General features: G+C 36.6%; 1 protein-coding gene across 1 annotated transcript in view; it reads right to left on the reverse strand.

The window, feature by feature from the left end:
* The window catches only part of STEAP2 (STEAP2 metalloreductase), a 31268-nt gene continuing 5697 nt past the window's right edge, over window positions 1-25571 (reverse strand). The window contains exons 2-5 of the mRNA XM_005891858.3: window positions 14827-15351; window positions 11477-12004; window positions 8442-8606; window positions 1-6318 (exon numbers count right to left, since the gene is read on the reverse strand). Of these exons, the coding sequence (XP_005891920.1) occupies window positions 6031-6318; window positions 8442-8606; window positions 11477-12004; window positions 14827-15318 (1473 nt within the window). The 5' untranslated portion in view covers window positions 15319-15351 and the 3' untranslated portion in view covers window positions 1-6030. The remainder of the gene's footprint in view (window positions 6319-8441; window positions 8607-11476; window positions 12005-14826; window positions 15352-25571) is intronic.

The following is a 25571-nucleotide window of genomic DNA, read 5'->3' on the forward strand; positions in this document are numbered from 1 at the left end:
AAGGCAGATCTATGAGAATGATATAAAAACATGGCATTAATTTGATAATGGTATTTTGGAGATTATGGAGTTTTATCAAATATCTATTACACAGTTATAAAGAAGACAGTATTTTCTAAGCAGATACAAAATATTCAATGAAAGATAAAAGCAGGAAAATGAGTAGAATTAATTAACAATGGAAAATCAATTCTAATGTGAACTGCACACTATCCTTTAAAAACTTTTAAACATAAGAATTATTGCAATCTAGTTTATTCAAACAGTGTTATACGGTATTGTAATAAAGAACTGAAGGCCAGGATGGATTAATTTTGATTTCATATAAAGAAACCCAAATTTACAATGAATTAAATACAGGAAAAGGCAGTAAAAGTAGTGAAGCAGTCAAAACCTTTTTAATTTCTAACATGCCCTCCTTAGGGTTTACTCTTGGTCTTCTTGGATATTTGCAAGAGTTCCTATTATACGACAGTTTTGGCAGCAAGACAGAGGATTAAGATAAAGGAACACATGCTGCTTTTCTTTGAAGAGACTTCTAAGAATTCACTTATTTGCACCTCTACACTCACTGGTCCACACTCAGTCACAAATGAAGACTTAACTGCGAGGGCTGTTGAATGTGATGGGCAGCAGCTTTTAAAGCAGGGTAACTAGACACAGGGAGACAATTCCAGTCCCCCTTCAGATGCAGTATCTGCAAAACTATGAAAGACCTTTAAAGAAAATAAAAGAATCATCCTTGAAGTTGGCAATTTGGAAATCATTAAAAAAACACCTGCTTTGGTCATTTATATTAGCTCATCTAGCCATTGGGAGAATCCAAATAGTCCGCCCTAATTTTGGATGATTGCATGATGTTAATCCAATGATTTGGGAAGTTAAAAAAAAAAATCTGTTCAGTAGCCCTCCCCTTATCCACAGGGGATGTTTCAAGACCCCCCAGTGGATGCCTGAAGCCACTAATAGTTCCAAACTCTATATATACTATGTTTCTTCCCCCCATACACACATACCTGTGACAGAGTTTAATTTATAAATTAGGCACAGTAAGATATTACAACAAAATACAAATAATAAAATAGGAAGATTATAACAAAGTACTGTAGCAAAAGTGAATGTAGTCTGTCTCTCTCAAAATCTCTTATTGTATATAATGTCTTTTCCATCTTAACTAAGCACTTGTCACACACTGTATAACTTTCGTAGTATGAAGTGCAATGTAAAACTAGCATGAATTTCTTTTTCCTTCTTCACAATTTCATAGATAGGAGATTCATTCTTACCATATATCCTAGCAACCTCAAGATACAATTTTTTTTCTTTCCTTATTAAGTCAAAAACTTTCACCATTTCACTTAGAGGGGACACTTTACAACTTCCTTTTGACATATCTGAATTCCTAGCATCACTACCCTTGTACTCTGGGGCCATTATTAAGTAAAATAAGAATTACATGCACTACAATACCACAACAGCCAATCTGATAACCAAGACAGCTACCAAGTAACTAAGGGAAGGACATACTGAACAGAGGGCTGATTCACGTCCTAGGCCAGCTGGAGTGGGAACACGCAAGATCTCACCATGCTATTCAGAATGGCACACGATTTAAAAGTTATGAACTGTTTATTTTTAGAATTTTCCATCTAATATTTTCAAACCACAGTTGATTGTGAGTAACTGAAATCACAGAAAATGAAACCATGGTAGGGGGGACTATGGTGTGTACATGTATTCAGCTAAATTAAATGTTTTTTGGTAACATATTGACAGAATCTCTGAATATTAGCACTTTAGAAGTTTGCTTAAAACAAAATTGAAGAAGCTATTTGTTTCTATAAAATTCACTGTTCAAAAGTATGAACAAATTGTTTCCACTAAAATCATTACAGTTTCATTTAGAGCAATTACATATAATGAGTATGTATCAGAATTTGCTTTAGTGGCTTATGAACAACTGAGGGTGGAGCAGCTCATTTTTAGGACAACACATCACAAATATAAATCTTAACACCAGGCTCGGGTTATTATACTACATGTTACACTACTTTAAGTCATGAACTTATAAAATAATTTCAATGCAGCAATTTAGGCTGTTTAAATACTTATTTCAACATAGAGATTTTATAGATTGACACAGGTTCAGTGTTCATAGTATTCCTAAAGAAATATTTATGAATTACACTGATGGCACTTTGTTTAAAATATCACATAAGAAACTTTAAATTTCATAAATAAAAACTTTTTGGCAGGGGGAACCTCTATGTACAGAATTTTTTATGAAATAGTTTAATGGCAATGTACACCCGTGGCAGATTCATGTCAATGTATGGCAAAACCAATACAATATTGTAAAGTAATTAGCCTCCAATTAAAATAAATAAATTTATATTTTAAAAAGGCAATTAAAAATAATTAAGATTCTATCACATTACTAAGAGATAAACAATAAAAAATTGGATATGACATATTCTCAAAAGCCCTTTTATACAAATAATTTTCATAATTTCACTGTAAGAATGAATATATGTTAGGCTACTATTAGCAAATTAATTTTGAAAGTAAAATCCCTTAATCAACTCAAAATTTATAAGAAATTAATCAGGTAGTTTAGCATTGGAACTCACTAACCAATCCCATATATAGCACAAAATAATTATCTCTGATAAATACCTATAAATATAATTTATTCATACTTTAAAATATTTCAAAATTTAAATAAAAACCTCTACCTGTAGACAATCTAGGCTAATTTCTATATATGCTTTGAAAAATATATGCTAACATGAATATATTCCTATTTAAACATGATTTTAAATATCCTTAATAGAGGAGACATATGAAATCTGCGCATAAAAGCTAGGTAGCATGATTCAGTCCAATAATTAATTCCCTCTTAGGAAAAAAATAAATTATTTTGCATAGGATTAAAACTAGGGCTTCCCATGTGGCTCAGCTGGTAAAGAATACGCCTGTTATGTGGGAGACCTGGGTTCAATACCTGGGTGGAGAAGATCCCCTGGAGAAGGGAAAGCTACCCACTCCTGTGTTCTGGTCTGGAGAAATCCATGGACTCCATAGTCCATGGGGTCGCAAAGAGTCAGAAACAACTGAGCGACTTTCACTTTCAGAACTAGATATATTTTCTACATTCTTATAATTTTCTCAGGGACACTTCTCAAAATATAGTTTAGGAAAACAAGCCTCCTACTTTAAAGTTCCCACTACTTTCTCACATCTAGCAAGAGCAAAATTCAGTCATACGTCTGAGGTCAGAGTAATGATTTCTAAAGAATGATTATGAGAAATGATGATTAAGAAAAGTAATCAGGTAGGAAGTAGTAAAATAAAGCAGTTAAAAGTTATTTAAGTAAAGCAATTAAAAGTCAGTATTTTTCTACTTTTAGAAAAGCTTTTAAACATTTAGAATTATAATGAACATATTACACTTGGGTTTCCCTGGTGGATCAGTGGTAAAGAATCCACCTGCCAATGTTGGATCCATGGGTTGGAAAGATCCCCTGGAGAAGGAAATGGTAACCCACTCCAGTATTTTTGCCTGGGAAATCTCATGAACAGAGGAGCCTGTTAGGCTATAGTCCATGGGGTTGCAAAGAATTGGACATGGCTTAGTGACTGAGCATGCACATATTATATTTATTCTAAAACTTCAAAATTATGTCAGCTTTGTAGTACGCAAAAGAAGATATTACCATTTCAAACAAATGGTTACATCTTACATACACTTCATAAACTTCGCTTTTTCATATTTTCAAAGGCCCCATTTATCTGTAATAGTGATAATTTTATCTTATTAGCTAATTAATATATACATGCAACAATATAAATATACTTCAATAGTAGTCTAAGTTTTAAAACTATTTCACTGTATTTTCACATTAACTGGCGAAAGCGTGGCTTAAATGAAGTGAAACTGAAGGGACAAGAAATTATTACAAATATGTAGTTAATTTCACAAGTCCACTATATAGTTTATAGATATTACCTTGAAGTTATCACCCCACTGAATTCCTGCTGAGAACTAACAAGTAAATGATTATCAAGATGGAAAGGCTACAATTAAAATGAAAAGCTCAATTAAAAAGTACAAGTTACTAAAATTCACCAAGGAGAGAATATCAGAGAATCATGAGCAGTTTACCAAACTGACATGATTTGGTGATAGGGAGTGAGCCACTGGTGGGAAAGGTAGCTTCTACTGAATAAAAGTCCTTTTCTTTTTGGCAGCTGGTTTCAGTAGAACCTTACTGGGTAAGTTTTAAAATGTTAAAATTTCAGGAAGAGGAATACATATCATTGTATCTTGTTTGCAACTTTCTCTTTTAATAAAGAAAGAGCAAATAGGGGGGGAAATGTAGGACTTTCTAACCAAAGTATGAACAAAATGCAATTTTAATGTGTAATGTCAGTACTGAAAAAATTCATGAATAATTTGTATGATTCTTTGTCTCTAGAGTAGATTCATAATTAACCCACTCATCTAAATATCCTTCATAGTTGCAAACTGCTTCCTAATGAATGGCTGAGTATGCAGGAGGATGTCTCAAGAAGAGAGAAAGAGATGACCAAATCTACAGGGACTTTTTAGGACTCCATAGGACCTCCGCTGTTAACTACTACTACAGTCCTATCTCTACTGGAGTCCCTTGGTGCATAAAGAGGTATATGGACTGCCACTGATCTCTAGGGTTCTGTCCCAGGCAAGATTCTTTCCTAGGGTGAGTGTGAATTATATCCCCAAGCAAGGATAAATTTACAATTGTATCTTCACATATCTTTTGACACCCATGACACACGATAAAGAATGTCAGTGCCTTTATACTAAAGAGGAAGCATCTAGATTGGAATGCATGGGGATGGGGCAGGGGCCAAACAGCCTAGTGGCTAAAACCATAGCCTCTGAAATATGACTGCCTGGACTTGAATACCAGCTCTGGCATGACCTTGAGCAAATTACTTAACTTTTCTATCCTCCATCCAGTATTCTTATATGTAAAATGAGGATAATCACCTCTGTCAAGGGGCTGTTGTAAGTACCGTATGGGAAATATACGTAAAGTGCTTAGAACAGTGCCTGGCATGTTATAATCCCTTAATGAATGTCAGTAAAATCCTATATCATTCAGAGTATGACTGGTTAAGGTGCAACAGCAAAACTCAGCGGATAAACAACTATTCGTATGTAAACTTAATGCTTTCCCTCTAACTAGAAATAATTATAAGATTCCCAGGATTTGTATTATATTAGAAAAATCAGTTTTGGAGGCCATATATTACTGTCTTCTCCCTGGTCAGTATATTAATATGCAAATAAAACTGCTCTGCAACAAGGTAAAGAATAAAACTTTTCATGAGGTACACATTACCAGTATATATCTCATTTCTACAATGCATCTTAAATATAATTTCAAGTTCAAGTTCAGTTTGTCTCTTTGTGTTTGCTCACAAATCACATTGGTTCAAACCCTATCTTATGAAAGAAATATAGGGATGTTAACATATACCCTTACCTAGATGCTAACCTAATGTGTCCTTTCTTAAAAATAATGTATGTTATGCATTTCTATTTCTTAAGCTGAATAATAATTAGAATCTTACTTAAGCTTCAGGAAAAAATATCCATCACATTATATTAAAACTTGAAGTTCTGCTGGTTTGCACAGTTTTTTTTTTTTTAACATTATGTTGTATCTATACTATTAACTACAAATATTTCTGCCTGATTATGGAATAAAGTTTATTAAAATAACAATAGCATTACAATTGTACAAAACAAAACATACCTATGTTTCAACGTAAATTGACTACAAAAATTTATATTGGCAAAATGTGACATTAGGGAAAACAAATTTGAAGAAAATTCTACCATTAATTCAGTTGAGATCTCATTGAACAGGTTTCAGCCCACAGCAGTTTGACAGAGCACTTGCAAGTGAAGATAAAGGAAGTCATAAAAATAATGGCATGAGGAGAACTTCATGTAGCAGCAGGGAGCACCATTTATCATCACATTACTGTAACCCTCTCCGGTGAGAGATGAGGAACTGCTCCTCCAATACCTTCTTCTAGAAATTGGCTCTTTTCCCAGCCCTTTTTAATTCTCTTTAGCTTTTGGCTTATACATGGAAGGAGTAAAACAATCTTGCCCAGAATTACAATTGAGGGCAAAACAAGAGCAAGAACAAAGTTTGGTGGTGTATAAAACCTGTAGTACTCTTCTTCAAAAGCTCGTTTCCATCCATAAATCAAAACGTGGAAAGTACTTATGAGCAGAGCGACATATCCAAGGGTAGACTTGGGACAGGGGAAGAAGAAAGAGAAACAGAATAAGAAGCAAAATTATTCAAACTCATAAATTAATCCATCCAGATATACTATGTTTATATTTTGAAAACACAACTTTATCTTAAATTATTGAGTTACTCTTTGTTATCTACTGAATTAAACAATTTTAATATTTTCATATATTTCTTACATTTATATGCACACTCTCTTTTACACAAATAAGGCCAAATTGCATATCTTCTAATATTCTGATTATTTATTACATCTAGAACTTTTCCTCATGTCATTAAACATGAAAGCATGAGTTTAATTTAAAAGGTATTCTACTGAATGGATGTGCTATAATTTTCCTAACCATTCCTTTTTGTTGATCATTTACTGTTTTTTTACCTTCTTCAACTATTTTATAATATCACTTTAAGCCCTTTTTTATATTTTGGTTTAGTTCCTTAGAATTGATTTCTAATAGTGGGATTACTGGTCAAAACATCTGGCTTTTCCTTAAGGATACTGATAAAAACTGGAAAACTTCTTTTAAAGGTTATCCACATTTCTACCAGTTGTGTATATTTTTTAAAATGTATGTGAGTGTATATATATACTATATATAATATAGTACATATATATGTAATACATGTATACATATATACACATGCATATAATTAAATGCTAAAGAGCACTCATAGGTATACACACATATAGTTGAAGATAAATATGAAAAATCTTATAGTATTAATGTGTAACATAAAAAGCATTTCAAATGGTTTTACTGACCATATTGAATGAGATTATAAGAGTATTTTGTTAAAAAGTTTACAGTTTAAAAATAGAGAAGTTCAGCATTTTGGGTTCCCTTTATTATGTTTAACTGCTTATTTGAGAAATGGTCTATATTACACAAAATGTAGCACTCTATCAGCATAATAATGTAATGTCTAACTTCACTGGGGAAGGATGAACTCTCTAGCAGAAAGTTGTTCTGCTTGCAATTACTCATCTAAATTTATCATGATACTTTGCACCTGTCTAGCACCTTTTATCTGGAGAAGGAAATGGCAACCCACTCCAGTGTTCTTGCCTGGAGAATCCCAGGGACAGGGGAGCCTGGTGGGCTGCTGTCTATGGGGTCGCACAGAGTCCGACACGACTGAAGCGACTTAGCAGCAGCAGCAGCACCTTTTATCAGAGTGCCTTCTATTTCTTTTCAGGTGAGATTAAACTAGCAGTTGGAAAAATATTCACATTTTATTTCCCCCAAAAAGTAAAAATTAATTTAGATGAGGGATAGGCCCTTATTCTGAATGAGGTTCTTAGACCACTTAAAAAAAACACACACACAAGCAAATAGGCAAAAAACAAAACCCCAAAACAACTAAAAGTTAGTTTACCACCAGATGCCACTCATCTGCATATTGTGCTATAAATCATTTGGATACAACCAATACTGGTTTTATGATAATTTAGGTAGCATCTAAATTTGAATTATATATTTTAAAAATATGCAAATTCATTAAATAGCTATTACTAGAGAAAGTGAATGTTTAACTTATCATACAACAAATGTTATTTTGAAATCCCTCATACACATATGTATACAACTGATGTACCAAATACATATACTAACAAGATTCATACGGCTGGCTGCTTGTCATAATCCATTAACCTAGTTTTGTTACTGCTTGTATTTGTGTGTATATACACATTTCCTTTAAAATATTCAGACTGAGCTTCTCTCCACTTGAATTACAACTAATGAAACTTTTCTAGACAGATTAAGATGACTCAGAATATAAAATAAGTCTCCATTGAGTTGGCCAATAATACATTGACTTTGGTATTAAATTTGATCTAAGCTGACTTGCCTCCCACTTTCTATTCCTTTTTAAAATAACCTGTATCTATAACATAGTAGGCAGTGCTATCAAAACCTTCCAGTAAAGTCCTGTACTGGTCTTTTATTAACTAAACCAGAATGGTCCTAAGCTGGCCTCTAGCAGCATATATTCCACGAGCTACTTGCATAAACAGCAGTCCCAGGGGCATTCTTTCATAAGGAACATATTTAAAATTTAATTGTACTTAATTGTAGTTAAAATTCTGTACCACCCATCCCCTCACCAAACACCATGTACCTGAATGAAACTGAATTCCCTCCAGTTTAAAGCGTTGCTCACTGAAGGGATAGAGGTGACTGCCAGGAGGGAAAGTAAGCCAAGGCTCATTATGCCAAAGGAAATATACATTTCAATTCTCCAGACTTCTTCCTCGTTCCAAGAGTTTTCAATATTTGCGTGAACCTAACAAGAAAGCAAATGTGAATTTCCTTTGTTTGGTAGAACATTAACTGATTCAGCACAGAGTTCACTCTTGGCCTAAGAATGTGTCATATACATACATATTTAAGTTGCACTAATTCAATTTAATGAACTGTTATGGAGAACCTATTACTGGATGCTATTTGTTCCAGGTGTGTGGGAAAGAAAAGAGAGAGTTAAACAGAAAGAGGACTAAGGTCCTCTCCTTCCTCACCCATATGTGATAAGGGTAGTTGACACATTTGTAATACATCGTGCTGACATGGACTCTGGAGTCCCAACACTGAAATACTGAGTGGTTGGTTCCACAGGGAGACTAAAGAAGTAGTGGCAGTTAGTTTTCCAGTACTTTTAAAAGTTGGTTTCAACTTGGTTGAATATTCTGGCCTTAGTTCAACTTAGAATCCAAGCAGGGGATTTCTAAACTTTGTTCCTTCCTTTCTCACAAAATATTTACATGTTGATTTACCTCTTTCTTCTTACCTTCTTTTCCCCAGGAAGTTGAAATTGCCCTGAGGATAAAGCCCTAGGGAGCACAAATATTTATCTACTTGAATGACCTCATTAATATACTTTTCAACTGTCTAGTTGCCTCATTCAGTACTTTTCCAAATGTCTTCTCCTTACATTGATAATGCACATATAATCAAGCCAGACTTTAACTCTGAATATGTCGGATTCTGCATAGCAACTACTTTTAGAATTGTCTGTTTACATGCAAACAATATAATTAGAGTATGAATCAAGGTTTGGATTCCTTGGGTTGAAGCTTTGATCTATTCAAGGAAAACAGGTTCTAACTTAATACCAGCTTTACTTTTTGTCCACTTCCAGGTAACCAAACTGAAGTTTAGTTCAGGTAACCATACCTGAACCATACCAGGTAACCATACCTGAAGTTTAAACAAAAGAGAGAAAGGCTATTTCTTAGCCACTAGTTCACTGAAGCAATCAATACCAACATTCTGAAAGAAGCCACAGAGCTCCTCTGTGGAGAAAAGGTTCTTACTATCTCATTTGGCATCTATACAACAATACAGAATAACAGCATACCCCAGTAAACCTGGAGCCTACAACCTGTGTCTATCTATTAATACCCGCCCTCCCAATTCACCCCTTCATTCCATGAGTATGTTTTTTGAGTGTCTACAATGTGTCAGGCACAGTTCCAGGCATTAGGCATGTATCAGTGAGCAAAATGGACAAAGACTCCTCCTCTTGTGAACTTACACTCTGATGCGAGAAGGCAGAGAACAGGAAATAAAGAACACAAAGTGTGTTAGAAGGTGGAAAATACTATTGAACAAAGAGAAGGTACAGCAGGGGAAGTAGGAGAGGCTGGGAGTACCAGGCTTGAGTCAGAAGCAGGTGGCAGAATGTCAAACAGTGTCCAATGAAGGCCCTGCTGAGGAGATAAGGACTTGATGGGAAAAAATCTCACATTCTGGCTCATACATGATTTGGTTTGAACTTTATAACTAAGAACAGCCTGTCTTATGTACAAACATACATTGTACATCCAGCTTTACCATTAAAAAAAAGAATGCTGCCCACCATCAAGTTGTACAAAGGGTTTAATCACGATCCTTTGTCAGTTCACAATGGGCCATGAGGAGGATTCAGGAAGAAAACAGAAGGGTGAGGCTTTCTGGGCTATGAAATATTGGCCCCTCGATAGTTCAGATGCATACTTCTGGGAGAATTTCAATGACCCCAGATTCCTGCATCTTCCAATACATAGAAAAACACTGAAATTATTAACTTGAAATATCTGTTCTTTGTGATTAGCAGTAATCCTTTATCAAGGATGTATGTTTGACCACACTTATTTCCTAGCTAAAAAATTCATATACATTCTGGCTCCTTCCCTGCCTCTTCAGAGCAGTCCCCTCAGAGTTACTGAGAGGTTGTTTCCCAGGTTATAGCCTTCAGCCTGGTGTGGATAAAACTCTCTTCTAATCTGATTATCGATTATTATTTTTGTCAACAAATGGAAGGCTTGAAGGAGGTGAGGAAGCTGGTAGAGTAGACATCAAAGCCTTACCATTCATTTAAGTGAAGCGATTTTTAGAGAAAATGGCTTAAAGAACATCAATCTAGTAATTTTTTTTCAAATTATTTTAGGTTTTATTGTTGAAACAAGTGTAATTACTGGATGCTACACACTTGGACCATAATGCTTTGTTTCCTTATAAAATGCAAAAGCTCTTACACATGTGTTTGTTATACTGTGCTCAACTTTCACTGAAAAATGCTACATCAAAGAGCTTCAATGAAACCCCTGATATTTACTGAATGGAAATTGTTAAGGAACATGCCATCATCAAGCCAATTCCACGAGGCTGTCCCTGAGATTTTCTTTAAGAGTTAAGTGCTAGAAAAGCTTCACCTGAGGAACCAGTACCTTTCTTGCTTTTTGATAACAAAACCCAGCAATCCTGACTTGCTATTCTTTTTTATATTTTCACTAGGCTTAATTTTATTGTATGTGTTTACTAAAAGCTGCCTTATTATTTCACGGAACATGGCCAATTATAAAATAATTAACTGATGCTGAAAGTAATCACTGCAGTTGTAACAAAACAGGAAAATAAAATCCAACTCTTCACTTCTCTGCTTTTATTCTGCAGAGAAAGGGATGACAGAAGTTTTAACTATAAATTATTCTGAATTAGCCATATAATTCTATGCAAAAACCTTGTTTAAAGAATAATTCTTTCCCCTCCCTAAATATACCAACATTTCTATTACAAAGTATGTAAAGTTTTACACTATTTTAAATCTTAGTTTTTATAAATTATACTAATCAAGTATTTTACCAGCATCAGATAAATATCAAACATGCTCCATACCTGCTGATAAGCCATGTTGAGAAACAAGTATCTCTCCGATCTTCTCATTGGTAAGCAGAGGCTGTAGGCAACATGGACCGAAGCGAAGAAAAAGCTTAATAATCCGAGCTGTTTTCTACACTGTAACCAGGTCTCCAACCATGGTGGAAATCTCCTATACTTGGTGCCATAATAAAGCTGATAAGCAGCTGCCAGGAGACCTGCCAGGTAGACCAGGGACAGCAAAGTAATGGCAACTATCGGCAAGGTCTTATTCACAATCTCAATAGGAATCTTATAAAAGTCACTCTGCTGGTTTCTAGCATAGGGATGAATCACATCTCTGACAAAAGAATAAAGAAAGAAAAATGTGGCCAGGCTTATGGCTACCACCACTGGCCCTCTCCAGAGAGTAAACAGTCGCAGGGGTAAATTTTCAATCTCCCTGGCTGATGATAATGATCCCAAGTCAACGGGAATGAAATTCAATTGACGGGCAAGTTCAATAACCTGTTGTCGAGCTTGAATATTATTGCTGCATATATAAACCTGTGGGAAAAAACCAGAAGACTCATCATTACCATTGTTGCTTATAAAACTGGTAACAATCACATGCTCCATTTAATCCATGGAGCATCACATATGATGACCTTGAGTGATACAAAAAACTAAGGTGATAAAGCATTTGTTAATTTATTAATCTGTTTATTTATAGGTTAAGATAGTATTGTAAAAAAACAACAAACTCCTTGCTAGTTTCCATGACATGAAATGAAAATGCAGAAAAGTCTAGCGTGAACCTGGAACCAGGTCCTCAGGGGAAGGGAGGCAGGAGGAAAGATTTCTAAACCTTGTGCTTCTGAACAGATAAGGTAAGGTCTTCTCTTCAGTAGTCTAGGTGGAATTCAAGCTGCTGGCCGATCCCCTCCCCCATCCAGCTCCCACACTCCTGCAGGGCGTGGGCTGGGGCTGGTTCTCCAGGCTTTGATGGACAGCTTAGCTCTAGGACTGCAGTGATTCTTCCAGAGCGATTGTAGGCAATGCCCTTTATGGCTATTCAGCAAGGGAAAAGATGAGTATGCTGAATAAGCATGAGATGGCTGAATTTGCAATGAAAACTTCTAAATTATGTCATGATGCTATACTATTTATAAAATTTACCTTCTGGCTTAGAAACCAATTAACCAAAACCAGGGATAATCTCAGGTATATTACTTCATTGGTCAGAATTATGAAATTCTTTCATTTTTAAATGAGGATAATATATTTGGTGGGGGGAAATGGCATTATTAGGCTTAGTTAATTTAAATAGTAAAAGTAACTGCCATTTGATGTGATCGAGATCAGTAGGGGTGGGGGTGGGCTTTCAAACTACCGAATACTCTTATATATTGTAATATGGTTGAGAAGTCAACAAATATTTGTTGAACACCAAGTTCATGCTGGAGTGAACCTGGATTAGTTCACTAAAGTTTGCTATAAAATCTCTGAGTGATGTTCAGGGAAAACAAATTCCTAAATATATCCCTGAAGATGTTTATATACATGCTCTGGAACAGACCACACTGAAATTCTTGCCTGCTAAACCTAGTTATATAATGGAAAGAATGTAGACTTCTTAGGATTATTAATTTTATCTAACATTAGCCATATAAATGAAAAAGTCTATACTGTTAGAACTTCTAAAATGGAACAGTGAAGGTAGAGAAATATATATCAAAGAAATAAGGAAAGGCATTCTCAGTTTATTACAGGTGTGACAATGGTCAATTAAACTTTTTTATTTAATTCATTGGGGAAAAACACTAAAAATTATAAAACTTTATAATTTACCTAAAAGACTAAATCAAACATATGTAAAGAAGACACAAATGAAACTCTTTCTGTATTTCACATTGAACAATCTCTTGTTCCATAATTTATTTTATTGAATATTAAAATTATCATTAATACAGGCAAAGGATTAAATTCAGGTTTATCTCTCGTTTACTTGATTTGATCTATTGCTAAACCTTGGTGGATATGCAAAAGAAAAAAATGCTTCAGAATAGTTTCTGCTGCTGCTGCTGCTGCTGCTGCTAAGTCGCTTCAGTCGTGACCAACTCTGTGCGACCCAATGGACGGCAGCCCACCAGGCTCCCCCGTCCCTGGGATTCTCCAGGCAAGAACTGGAGTGGGTTGCCATTTCCTTCTCCAATGCGTGAAAGTGAAAAGGCAAAGTGAAGTCGCTCAGTCGTATCCGACTCTTCACGACACCATGGACTGCAGCCTACCAGGCTCCTCTGTCCATGGGATTTTCCAAGCAAGAGTACTGGAGTGGGGTGCCATTGCCTTCTCTGGAACAGTCTCTAGGAAAGTATATATTCTTTTCCTAGGTCTTCCAAATTAAACACCTGAAAATGAATAGTTAATCATGACTCTCATATGCAGCATGCTGTGCTGTGCTTTAGTTACTCAGTCATGTCTGACTCATTTCAACCCCATGGACTGTAGCCTGCCAGGCTCCTCTGTCCATGAGGATTCTCCACACAAGAATACTGGAGTGGGTTGCCATGCTGTCCTCCAGGGGATCTTCCCTACCCAGGGATTGAACTATGTCTTTGTTGTATGGGGTCGCGCAGAGTTGGACACGACTGAAGCGACTTAGCAGCAGCAGCAGCAGCATTTCAGGCAGATTCTTTACTGCATACAGTGATGTAAATACTTGAATTTATTTTCTAAGACATCTACTCAACTGTCTTTGTGGGCAAAAATAATAAAAGTATTTTATCATCGTGCTCCAATATAATGCATAACTACACTTCTGAAAAAATTTTAAGGTGCACTACTCTATGTGTTTACTTATAAAAGCAGAGATGGAACACTGTTTACTAAATAGGCAAACACTGTTTACATCTTTTTGTTTGCAAAGAAAGGAGGAGGAAGGAAGAAAGGGTAGGAGGAAGAGAGGCAAAGAAAAAAGACATGTTTGAGACTGTTTTAATTTTTGAGGAAGCAAGGAGATGGCCCATTATTCATCTACGAATCTTGTCTTTTTCTTCAATTAGCTGATTATGATAGGAAAGTTCAAGTTATTTTCTCAGATTTTTACATCATTTTGAGGATAGAAATATGTTCTTACATATTTGTCTTTTTCTTCAATTAGCTGATTATGATAGGAATGTTCAAGTTATTTTCTCAGATTTTTACATCATTTTGAGGATAGAAATATGTCCTTACAAGGTCAGGACACGAATCTTCAGGAGCTCATACATAGTTTTCAAAATGATAATCATGGGAGAGCATCAGAATTCATTTTTTAGGTATATATTTGTCTACCTATTTAAGTATAAAATACCAGCTAAATAAGAATAAAATGTAAAAATACATACCTGCCGGCTGGCATCCTTAGGACCTAACTGAAGTGCCCAAGCTGAGATAACATTAAATCCTTTCACAATCAAGGAGTCCGGGAATAATGAAGCCAAATATTCTGCATTGGATTCTGGATATTGGTTTACCCTCATATTATTGCTCACATCAATCAGGATTTTACCCACAAGCAGATGTCTCAGGTCCCACAGGGAGGTATAATGTTCTCTATGTATAGCAACAAATATTATATTTGTTTTTATTAGAGCATCTTCATGGTGAGTGACATCTACTACATGAGGAAAAAATTCAGAAGCAAATTTAGGATTTCTGCTTCCTATTACCACATGATAGCCACATCTAATAAGTCGAATGGTCAGGGATTTGGCAAAATCCCCACTTCCGATTACACCCACAGTGACCTTCCTTGCATCTTTGATACCATTTATCCCATTAGGCAAAAAAGTTTCACTAAGACTCTTGGGGCTTCCCATCATGGAGATCGATTCCATGATATGGACTCTTCCAAGATCACCAGGGATATCCTAGGGGAGAGAAAATAAAGCACTCATCAATTACTTATTACCAAACATGAATACACTTTTTGATGTTATAACAACATCCCTGTTTCTAGAGATAAAACAATCTGGCAAGCTATATAACATCAAACACCACAAGACACAATTTGTAAGCCAGAAATGGATCTCGAAATAGAAAAATGAACTGTCACAAAGTTGATGTGCTAAACTGGAGCTTCTCCAATTTTAATGTACATTTGAATCATCTGAGAATCTTGTTAAAATGCAAATTGTGATTCAGTAAGTCTGGAGTGAGGCCCAAGATTCTGCATTTCTAATAAGGTGATACCAATGTTGCTGGTCTGTGGGGCCCCTCTTTGAACAGCAAGGCTCTAGAGCACAAAAGGAACGAGAATGAAGTTTTCAGCAAGGGAGAACTTTTAAAAAAACACAGTTGCAACCAGTGTGAATGCCACTAGAGGTAAAGAAGGACTGTGACGACTCATCATAGCTCATGAGACAAGAGAAGAAGGACAAACAATAGTAAAACCCAAAGGACCATTTATAACCCCAAACTGTCTAGAGTCATTTGGGACTACCTCAGTAGCTAGTAAGTAGCTAGTAAGTAGCTAGTAAGAGCTTTATTATTAAATGAGAGTAAGCTAAATCAGCTACTAAAAAAAATGAAATCTGGGGTTTACCATTTTCAGAAAAGTAGCCATCAAAATATAATAAAGAATTAAATACTATAGACTTCTATCATCCACCTTATGTCTCATTAACTTATCATCGAGAAAGTTTTCCCGTATAAAGGGGGTTAGTAATGTGTTTATGGTCTTAAATTACACAATACTTACGAAATCTTTTTCTTCCCTTTTTTGCATCGGTTGCCTTGAATATAATGCAGTTATTTTTTTCCGGAAAAAAATCTGTCAAATTCTTTTCTTAGTGACTAACACCTGGAAAGTTCCTATTTGCAGTAACTTGCTCAAGAATACTATTCAGATGGCCGGGCATCAGTGTCACTGTTAGGTCTGAATGAAAAACACTCTTCCACTTTATCTGCAATGTTCAATTTCTTTTATACTAACAGCAGATGTGGATCTCTTCAGAGAACTTAATGGATTTTACAGGAACAGGTGGAATGTTTTTAAAAAAACATGTTTTTCTGGTTTTTAGAAATTGAAATTACTGGAGCCAGGAAAATTCAACTTTTTACCCTAGAAGTGGAACATGTTCAATGACTGCAAATATATCAGTAAATTAATCTTTAGAAAGACAATAATATTAGTTGATACTCATATAGCATACACTGTGTGCCAGCCCTGTGCTTTATAGATTAACTGACTGCATCCTCACAACTACCCTATGAGATGGGTACTAATATTGTCGTGCCCATTTTGCAGATGAAAAAACTTGATACATGCAGAAAATAATTTGTACAAGGTCACAAAAGAGAAACTAGAGGAACCAGGATTAGAACCCAGGCAATCTAGCAAGGTATGTCTCATTTGGGTGCCTGTAAGGAATTAAAGAAAGATATGAGGGCAGTGGCAAGGTAGAAGAGAGATGGTTGTGTTCGTATGAGTATATTCTCCTTCTTTAGCCATGTCATTGCTCCTTAGCATTACCTAGTCATCTCAGTGTCTAACTTGGGTCCTGGGAGAGGGGAAAACTCACTATTTTTTTAGTCTATTACATGTTTCATTTCACACTTTTCAAGTTATAAGGGGTGATAATTATTTGCTTTCCCTTGGGGTGATCTCACACACCCTGAAAAGCGGGGGTGGAGGGGGTGTCAGAGGCACTAAGGCGGTACAAAACTATCAGCATCCTCCGAGAAATATTCCTGGTATTTAGAGAATCAGGAGCAGTTAAAGAAACCAGAAGTAATTAAATCAATGCTCATTTCATTAAACAATTCAAGGTGAACTGACTGACCTACCCCTAGTCATATATATTATCTAAGGGTAAGGAGAGTTACTAGATTCTCACACAGGAAACCAAGTTTCCTGTATCCCAGTCTCAAGTTCTTTTGAGTAGAGATCGTAGCATCTCCCAAGAATCATGATGATCAAGACCTTTTCAAATGAAAGCAAAAATAAAAACAGTATCACTTATCTGCTTATTTTACAAAGTAAGTTCAAACCCCTTCTGTAAATCAGAATGTGAACAAGTAAAAATATATTAGGGCCTAATAATGTCATCTCTGGGTACCTCGTAATACCATGTATCTTATACATATTAATAGATGACTCTGTCCTAATGTGTCTGGGCCTTATTCATATTGTATTTCTAATGGCAAGTTTTAACTGAACCCTTTAATTGTATGACTGTGCCTATAAATAGAAGTTGGTCTAATAAATGAGACTCTTCTCATCAAAGTTTTAAGTAATTAAAAGCATTCATGAGGGAAAAAAAACAACTTTTAATGGATTTGAGAGATGGATTATTTGTACACTGTTGAAAGCATATGATAATGGCACATACTATTTCATAGTTTGCAATATTTTCACATATATTATCTTATTTAATTCTCAGATGGCTGTGAAGTACCTACTATGCCCATGTTAAAGATGAAGAAACAGAGGCTTAGAGAACTTTAGCAACTTATCAAAGACAGTGCACTTTGTAGTTAACACAACTCAGCTTCACATATAAGTCTTTTGACCTCTGCTAATTCTAACACTGCAGTGCAAACATTGTATGGGATATCTTAAAACTATCAAGATCACCAAAAGTCACCCATTAGTTTTATTCTTCAAAAAGAAATACTAACTCTAAATAAAGTATGAATCATAGCTCAGATAGTTTTAGGTAAACCCAAAACTATAAAGTGGGCAAACTCTAGGAAATAGTGAGGGATGGGGAGACCTGGTGTGCTGTAGTCCATGGGGCTGCAAAGAATTGGACAGGACTTAGAACTAACTGAACAACAATGACAAAGCTATATAGTTTGGATTTATAGCTATTAATCAATCATCAGTAAATCCAAGTTTTAGATCAAAACCAACCAAGATATAACTTTATTAATACTATGAAAAAAAAACCATGATTGATTGCTGGGTAATTCTTGAAGAACCCCCAGGTAGCAACCCATTTTCTGTGAGGGCACTGAAAATACCATGAAGGTATATACTGCTTCTAGAGGGGAGGAAAAAAGAGCCAAGAAATATGTGTGGGTCCTGTGGAACTCACCTGTACATAGACCTAAAAAGCACCTCCTCTCCACAAACTGTGGGTGCCGAGACACTGGAGTAAGAATCTCATGAATCTCCTTTCAATTCTGTAAGCTATCATTTTGGATCACTTAGTTAACAGCTGAGCTGAAGTTTACAATTGTGATGTCCATAAAAAATGGGGTTATAAGAGACTTTCCTTGGTCCAGTGGCTTTGACTCTGAGCTTTCAATGCAGGGGCCCTGGGTTCGATCCCTGGTCAGGGAACTAGATCCCACATGCCACAACTAAGATCCTGTGCAGTGAAATAAATAAATATTTTTTAATAGGGTTATAAGAAGTGAATAATGTCAACAGCTGAAAAAGGTTTACCTATTTACAAAGTAAGAGTCATAAATACCTTACATTGTACATTTCCACTGATAAGGAGTGATGCAACTATAATCTAAAGGGAGATCTGTTTTTCCGTGGTCCAGCATGAATTTATTCAGGCCACTGTGTACTTTGCACAGAAGATATAAAGAAGAGAAGCACAGTGCTTACACTTAAGTTTACATTCCATTTAAGAAAAGACAAGATATACTTGAATTAAAAAGCAAGAGAAAGAAAAACAGACTCATATCAGCATATAATTAAGAATTAGATAGTATGATCAGAGCATAGTTATTCTAGAAAATCAGGGAGAGAAAAGTATCATATGGTGTCTCCTTACCTCAAATCATTCTATATATATGAATTGTACTTGCAAAATAATCTCAAAATTACACAGAATGTTTCAAGGGAGGTACACTACAGGTTTATTCTAGCTTAAGACCTCAAGGACCCAAAATTAAATTTGGCTTTCTGTGACCTTACTTTCAAAGTACTAGAGCACTGGCTCCCAAATATGAAGCTATCACTGGTCAACAGCAATTAAAAAGTATATGGATACAGTAGGGAGTTTTTCATAAAATTATTCAATTTGCCAAATTGTCCTTTTCTCTGAGAGTATATCTTAACTAACTTTAGGGGTCAAAATGTCTGTTTCTCATATAAGGATAGTGATAAAAGTTGTTTGAGTTGGCAGTCCTATATAGATCCTCTCCCCTTCTTTTTATTTTACTGGAAACTCTTATATAAAAGTGCTCCTTAAGCCTTTTGGAGAGAAAATCTTTCTGGGAAGAGGTGGGAAAGCACCCTGGACAACTTCCCTGCTGCTGGAGATGTCTGCTTAATCCTCAGATGATATATCAAATATCCCCATCTAATTTTATGTAACTAGAGATTTTACTATCATGATCTTTAAGTTGCAAAAAGATAACCTCTACAGTCTCTCAGTATTTAAATAAACATAAAACCCAACTGTTTATGGGCTTCCCTTGTGGTTCAGCTGGTAAAGAATCCACCTGCAATGTGGGAGACCTGGCTTTGATCCCTGGTTGGGAAGATTGCCTGGAGAAGGGAAAGGTTACCCACCCCAGTATTCTGGCCTGGAGAATTCCATGGACTGTATAGTCCATGGAGTCGCAAAGAGTCGGACACAACTGAGTGATTTTCACTTTCACTTTCACCTGTTTATAACAATAAAGAATTTCTTTGAGGGAAGAGGTGGGGTCTTTTTTTTTAGGCTTTCATTTTTTGGAAGAAATTTGTAAGTCCTTTAGACAAGCCCAGAAGCAAAGCTGCAATTCTGCTAGAAAAATCAGAATGTGATTTCTTAACACAGCAGTTGTCCAAGTATGGTCCCTGAACCAGCAGTATCAGCAGTACTGGGAACTGGTTAGAAATGTGAATTCTTAGGCACTATCCCAGACCTCCTAAATCAGAAACCCTGGGGGTGGAGCCCAGCAATCTGTTATAAAAAGTCCTCAGGTGGTTCTGATGCACATTTAAGTTTGAGAATAACTGCCCTAATGTAAGGCAGTCCAACCACTATTCACCATTTGAATATTTAAATCCACTTAAGTCAGATTATTAAATTCTTTCAGCTGAAACTCTTGGATAATTTGTATGCATCCTCATTTAAAAATCATTCCCTCAAAATTATGAAACTAATTTTATTAAAACTATGCAGATTTATTCTTTGAAATTCTGTTTATAAACTATGGTAATTACAAATGATTCATTAATTTTTCATACTTGGATCTGAGTGTCTTTTTGTGTTCATGTTTTCTAGAACCAACTGAAGAATTTTCAGAAAAGAAATATAATAGCATTAGAGCAAAATAATGCTAACTAACTCCAAGCCTTCCAGACTTTTCAAATAACCTGAATTTAAATGAGATAAGCAAAATAACAAGTAACTCCCAAAATATTTCCTAGGCTCAGTATGTATTCAATATATTTTATATGGGTATGATTTTATGATATTTCTAGGTCCTAAATCACCAAAACAAAACTTTATATGTTTATTATGTTGAAATTATTAGGGAAAGAAAGCAATCTAATTCATGGTAGGAAGATTTTAAACAAAAAAGCTTTCTGGTTAAATTTAGGTTAGTCTAGAAATTTAATTTTAAAAATGTATTGCCCAACAACTTCAGTTGATAAAAATATTTTAGGATCTTCTTCAATAAATTAAAGCAACAACATCCTTCCTACCCACTTTTCCTCTATGTTTAGGGCACAGAAGATGCTATACACATCCTTCCATCCACCTTATAAGAAAGCCTGTTACATCAAGCACAGTCAGGGGTCTTGTGCATACCTGGACTCTCATAGCAATGCAAACTGAATGACAAGGGGGTATGTCATATTCCCAAATGAAGCTGGGAATAGCAGGTTATATCATGCTGATATAATCTCCCCATTTTATAACGTGTTGCAGATTATACTTTGAGATAAGGACACCTATGTTTAGTCACTAAGTCGTTTCCAACTCTTGTGACCCCATGGGCTGTAGCCTGCCAAGCTCCTCTGTTCATGGGATTTTCCAGGCAAGAATAGTGAAGTGGGTTGCCATTTCCTTCTCCAGAGGATCTTTCCGACTCAGAGATGGAACCTGGGTCTCCTGAATTACAGGCAGATTCTTTACTGACTGAGCCACCAGAGAAGCCCACGCCTATGTTTACTGGCTAGCAAATACAAGTTTTCCTGTGTTGTAGCAACTTACAAATAAATAATGTTCTATGAAAGGCCTAGTACTCTAGCCTCTACACAAACCCATTTCCCCTTTCAATGCCATACCATGAACAGGTTAGAAAAGGCACCAGTGTCCACTGGGTGCTGTGAACCGTAGGGATCTCTGATGATTGACATCAATTTATTTATTTATTTTTGACATCAATTTAGAAATCTGTCCACAGCCAAAGGTCATAAGGATACTCACCATCCATCCCCAACCATTCTCCCATCCAGTGTCTTTTTGAGCCTGACCCCCCAGGCATTCAGCTAGGTATTAACACTTCAGTGACACCAAACAAGCACTGGCTTCTTGGTCTTCCAAACAATATGATGAAACTATAAATATTGAAGCATATATAGCAACTAAAAAAAGCTTTACGGAGGTGCAATTTACATATCATGAAATCTACCCATTTAAAATGTATAAATTAATAATTTTCAGTATATTTAGAGTTATGTAACCATCACAACAATCCAGTTTTAGAACATTCCCACCAGCAATAACTGTTGTTATTCAAATTTTAATAACAGTATTAAATTTTAAACTAGTATATGCTTCTTTAAAAAAAAAAAAATCCTTCTTCCTGCAATGTCCTAAACATCCCCCTGGCTTTCACACAGTAGATTGTGGCCTGTCTTTTGCTGATTCTGCTCGGTAGTATGGGTGAAATAGAGGCACCTATTACTTGGCTTAAGTGGAGGGGCAGAATCTCAGTCTCAGAGCTGCCTCTTTCCACAATGGAGAACAACCTTCTAAAGCTGTGGTTCTCAACTCCAGCTGCACCCTCCAGTGACCTGAGGAGCTTTACCACATAGTGATACCCAGTCACCACCACCCCTAACCCCAGATTTTATTTAATTAGTCTAAAGTTCAGCCTGAATTTTTTAAGAGATTTTTTCATCAGGATTTTAAATGATATCCTTTAATTCGCAGCCAAGATTGACAACAACTATACTAAAAGAGGCAGGATTCAACCACATACTCATTTGAGTATTTGGAGATAACAGATAGGGCTTTTTGATACTCAGTTACATTTCTTTTCACATTGTTGTTTGTAATAATGAAAAGTAACCCTAGCAAGAGACTAACAGCGGCCCCTGGATGCTGGAAGCTGGAGGATGCAGCCCTTTCCCTTGCAGGCTCTGAGCTGTCTCAGAAGGTCCACTCACTGTTTTTCAATTTCCTCTCTTCATTTTTTGGAAAGGACAGTGCCATTCCTTAAAATGTGTCATCACACCGCACGGCATATTTTGTTCCTGTTATTTCATAACATTCAAATTTCAGAGTGTTTCAGTAAGAGTCTCTCTTCTGTCTGACTAGGGGCTGTTGCTGCTGCTGCTGCTAAGTCGCTTCAGTCGTGTCTGACTCTGTGCGACCCCAGAGACGGCAGCCCACTAGGCTCCACTGTCCCTGGGATTCTCCAGGCAAGGATACTGGAGTGGGTTGTCATTTCCTTCTCTAACTAGGGGCTTCTCTCCTCAATTCTTCAGGCATCATAGGTTCCACTGACCTGAACAGACAAGGGTTTCCAGGTGGACCAATTATCAAGCTTTAATGTGGGTAGGATCACCTGAGGATCTTGCTACAATGCACATTTGGATTCTTTAGGTCTGGAGGAGGCTTGAGAGCCTGCCTTTCTCCCAAGACCCCAGGTGATACACATGGTCCTAGTTCATGGGCCAGACTTGGACTAGCACCGCCCTAGAGTTTCTCTATCTTTTCTTTTGATGTTATTTACAGGTGATACAGACTAAATAAATGAGAGGACTATGGCATTTGTAGAAAGTTTTATTTATGTGGTATCAAGGAGAAAGGATAGGCCTAGGCTTCTGAAATCATCTTGTTACTATTAATTTCAGTTTCCTTTGTTAAAAAAAAAAGTTGTATTTGACTCTGCAGTCCTTTCTAACCTAAAATTCTTTCGTTTCTAAGACTCAGTTCAGTTCAGTTCAGTCACCCAGTCGTGTCCGACTCTTTGCGACCCCATGATTCGCAGCACGCCAGGCCTCCCTGTCCATCACCAAGTCCTGGAGTTCACTCAAACTTATGTCCATCGAGTCGGTGATGCCATCCAGCCATCTCATCCTCTATCGTCCCCTTCTCTTCCTGCCCCCAATCCCTCTCAGCATCACAGTCTTTTCCAATGAGTCAACTCTTCGCATGAGGTAGCCAAAGTACTGGAGTTTCAGCTTTAGCATCTTTCCTTCCAATGAGCACCCAGGACTGATCTCCTTTAGAATGGACTGGTTGGATCTCCTTGCAGTCCAAGGGACTCTCAAGAATCTTCTCCAACACCACAGTTCAAAAGCATCAATTCTTCAGCATTCAGCCTTCTTCACAGTCCAACTCTCACATCCATACACGGCCACTGGAAAAACCATAGACGGACTTTTGTTGGCAAAGTAATGTCTCTAGTTTTCAATATGCTATCTAGGTTGGTCATAACTTTCCTTCCAAGGAGTAAGCGTCTTTTAATTTCATGGCTGCAGTCACCATCTGCAGTGATTTTGGAGCCCCGAAAAATAAAGTCTGACACTGTTTCCACTGTTTCCCCATCTATTTCCCATGAAGTGATGGGACTGGATGCCATGATCTTCGTTTTCTGAATGTTGAGCTTTAAGCCAACTTTTTCACTCTCCTCTTTCACTTTCATCAAGAGGCTTTTTAGTTCCTCTTTACTTTCTGCCATAAGGGTGGTGTCATCTGCATATCTGAGGTTATTGATATTTCTCCTGGCAATCTTGATTCCAGATTGTGCTTCTTCCAGCCCAGTGTTTCTCATGATGTACCCTGTGTATAAGTTAAATAAGCAGGGTGACAATATACAGCCTTGACATACTCCTTTTCCTATTTGGAACCAGTCTGTTGTTCCATGTCCAGTTCTAACTGTTGCTTCCTGACCTGCGTATAGGTTTCTCAAGAGGGAGGTCAGGTGGTCTGGTATTCCCATCTCTTTCAGAATTTTCCACAGTTTCTTGTGATCCACACAGTCAAAGGCTTTGGCATAGTCAATAAAGCAGAAATAGATGTTTTTCTGGAACTCTTTTGTTTTTGCAACGATCCAGCAGATTTTGGCAATTTGATCTCTGGTTCCTCTGCCTTTCCTAAATCCAGCTTGAACATCTGGAAGTTCACGGTTCATGTATTGCTGAAGCCTGGCTTGGAGAATTTTGAGCGTTACTTTACCAGCGTGTGAGATGAGGGCAATTGTGCGGTAGTTTGAGCATTCTTTGGCATTGCCTTTCTTTGGGATTGGAATGAAAACTGACCTTTTCCAGTCCTGTGGCCACTGCTGAGTTTCCAAATTTGCTGGCATATTGAGTGCAGCACGTTAACAGCATCGTCTTTCAGGATTTGAAATAGCTAAACTGGAATTCCATCACCTCCACTAGCTTTGTTCATAGTGATGCTTTCTAAGGCCCACTTGACTTCACATTCCAAGATGTCTGGCTCTAGGTAAGTGATCACACCATCATGATTATCTTGGCCATGAAGATCTTTTTTGTACAGTTCTGTGTATTCGTGCCACATCTTAATATCTTCTGCTTCTGTTAGGTCATACCATTTCTGCCCTTTATTGAGCCCATCTTTGCATGAAATGTTCCCTTGGTATCTCTAATTTTCTTGAAGAGATCTCTAGTCTTTCCCATTCTGTTGTTTTCCTCTATTTCTTTGCATTGATCGTTGAGGAAGGCTTCCTTATCTCTCCTTGCTATTCTTTGGAACTCTGCATTCACATGCTTATAATTTTCCTTTTCTCCTTTGCTTTTCGCTTCTCTTCTTTTCACAGCTATTTGTAAGGCCTCCCCAGACAGCCATTTTGCTTTTTTGCATTTCTTTTCCACGGGAATGGTCTTGATCCCTGTCTCCTGTACAATGTCACGAACCTCAGTCCATAGTTCATCAGGCACTCTGTCTATCAGATCTAGTCCCTTAAATCTATTTCTCACTTCCACTGTATAGTC

This window comes from Bos mutus, chromosome 4, assembly GCF_027580195.1.
Source record: "Bos mutus isolate GX-2022 chromosome 4, NWIPB_WYAK_1.1, whole genome shotgun sequence".
Classification (NCBI taxonomy): Eukaryota; Metazoa; Chordata; class Mammalia; order Artiodactyla; family Bovidae; genus Bos; species Bos mutus.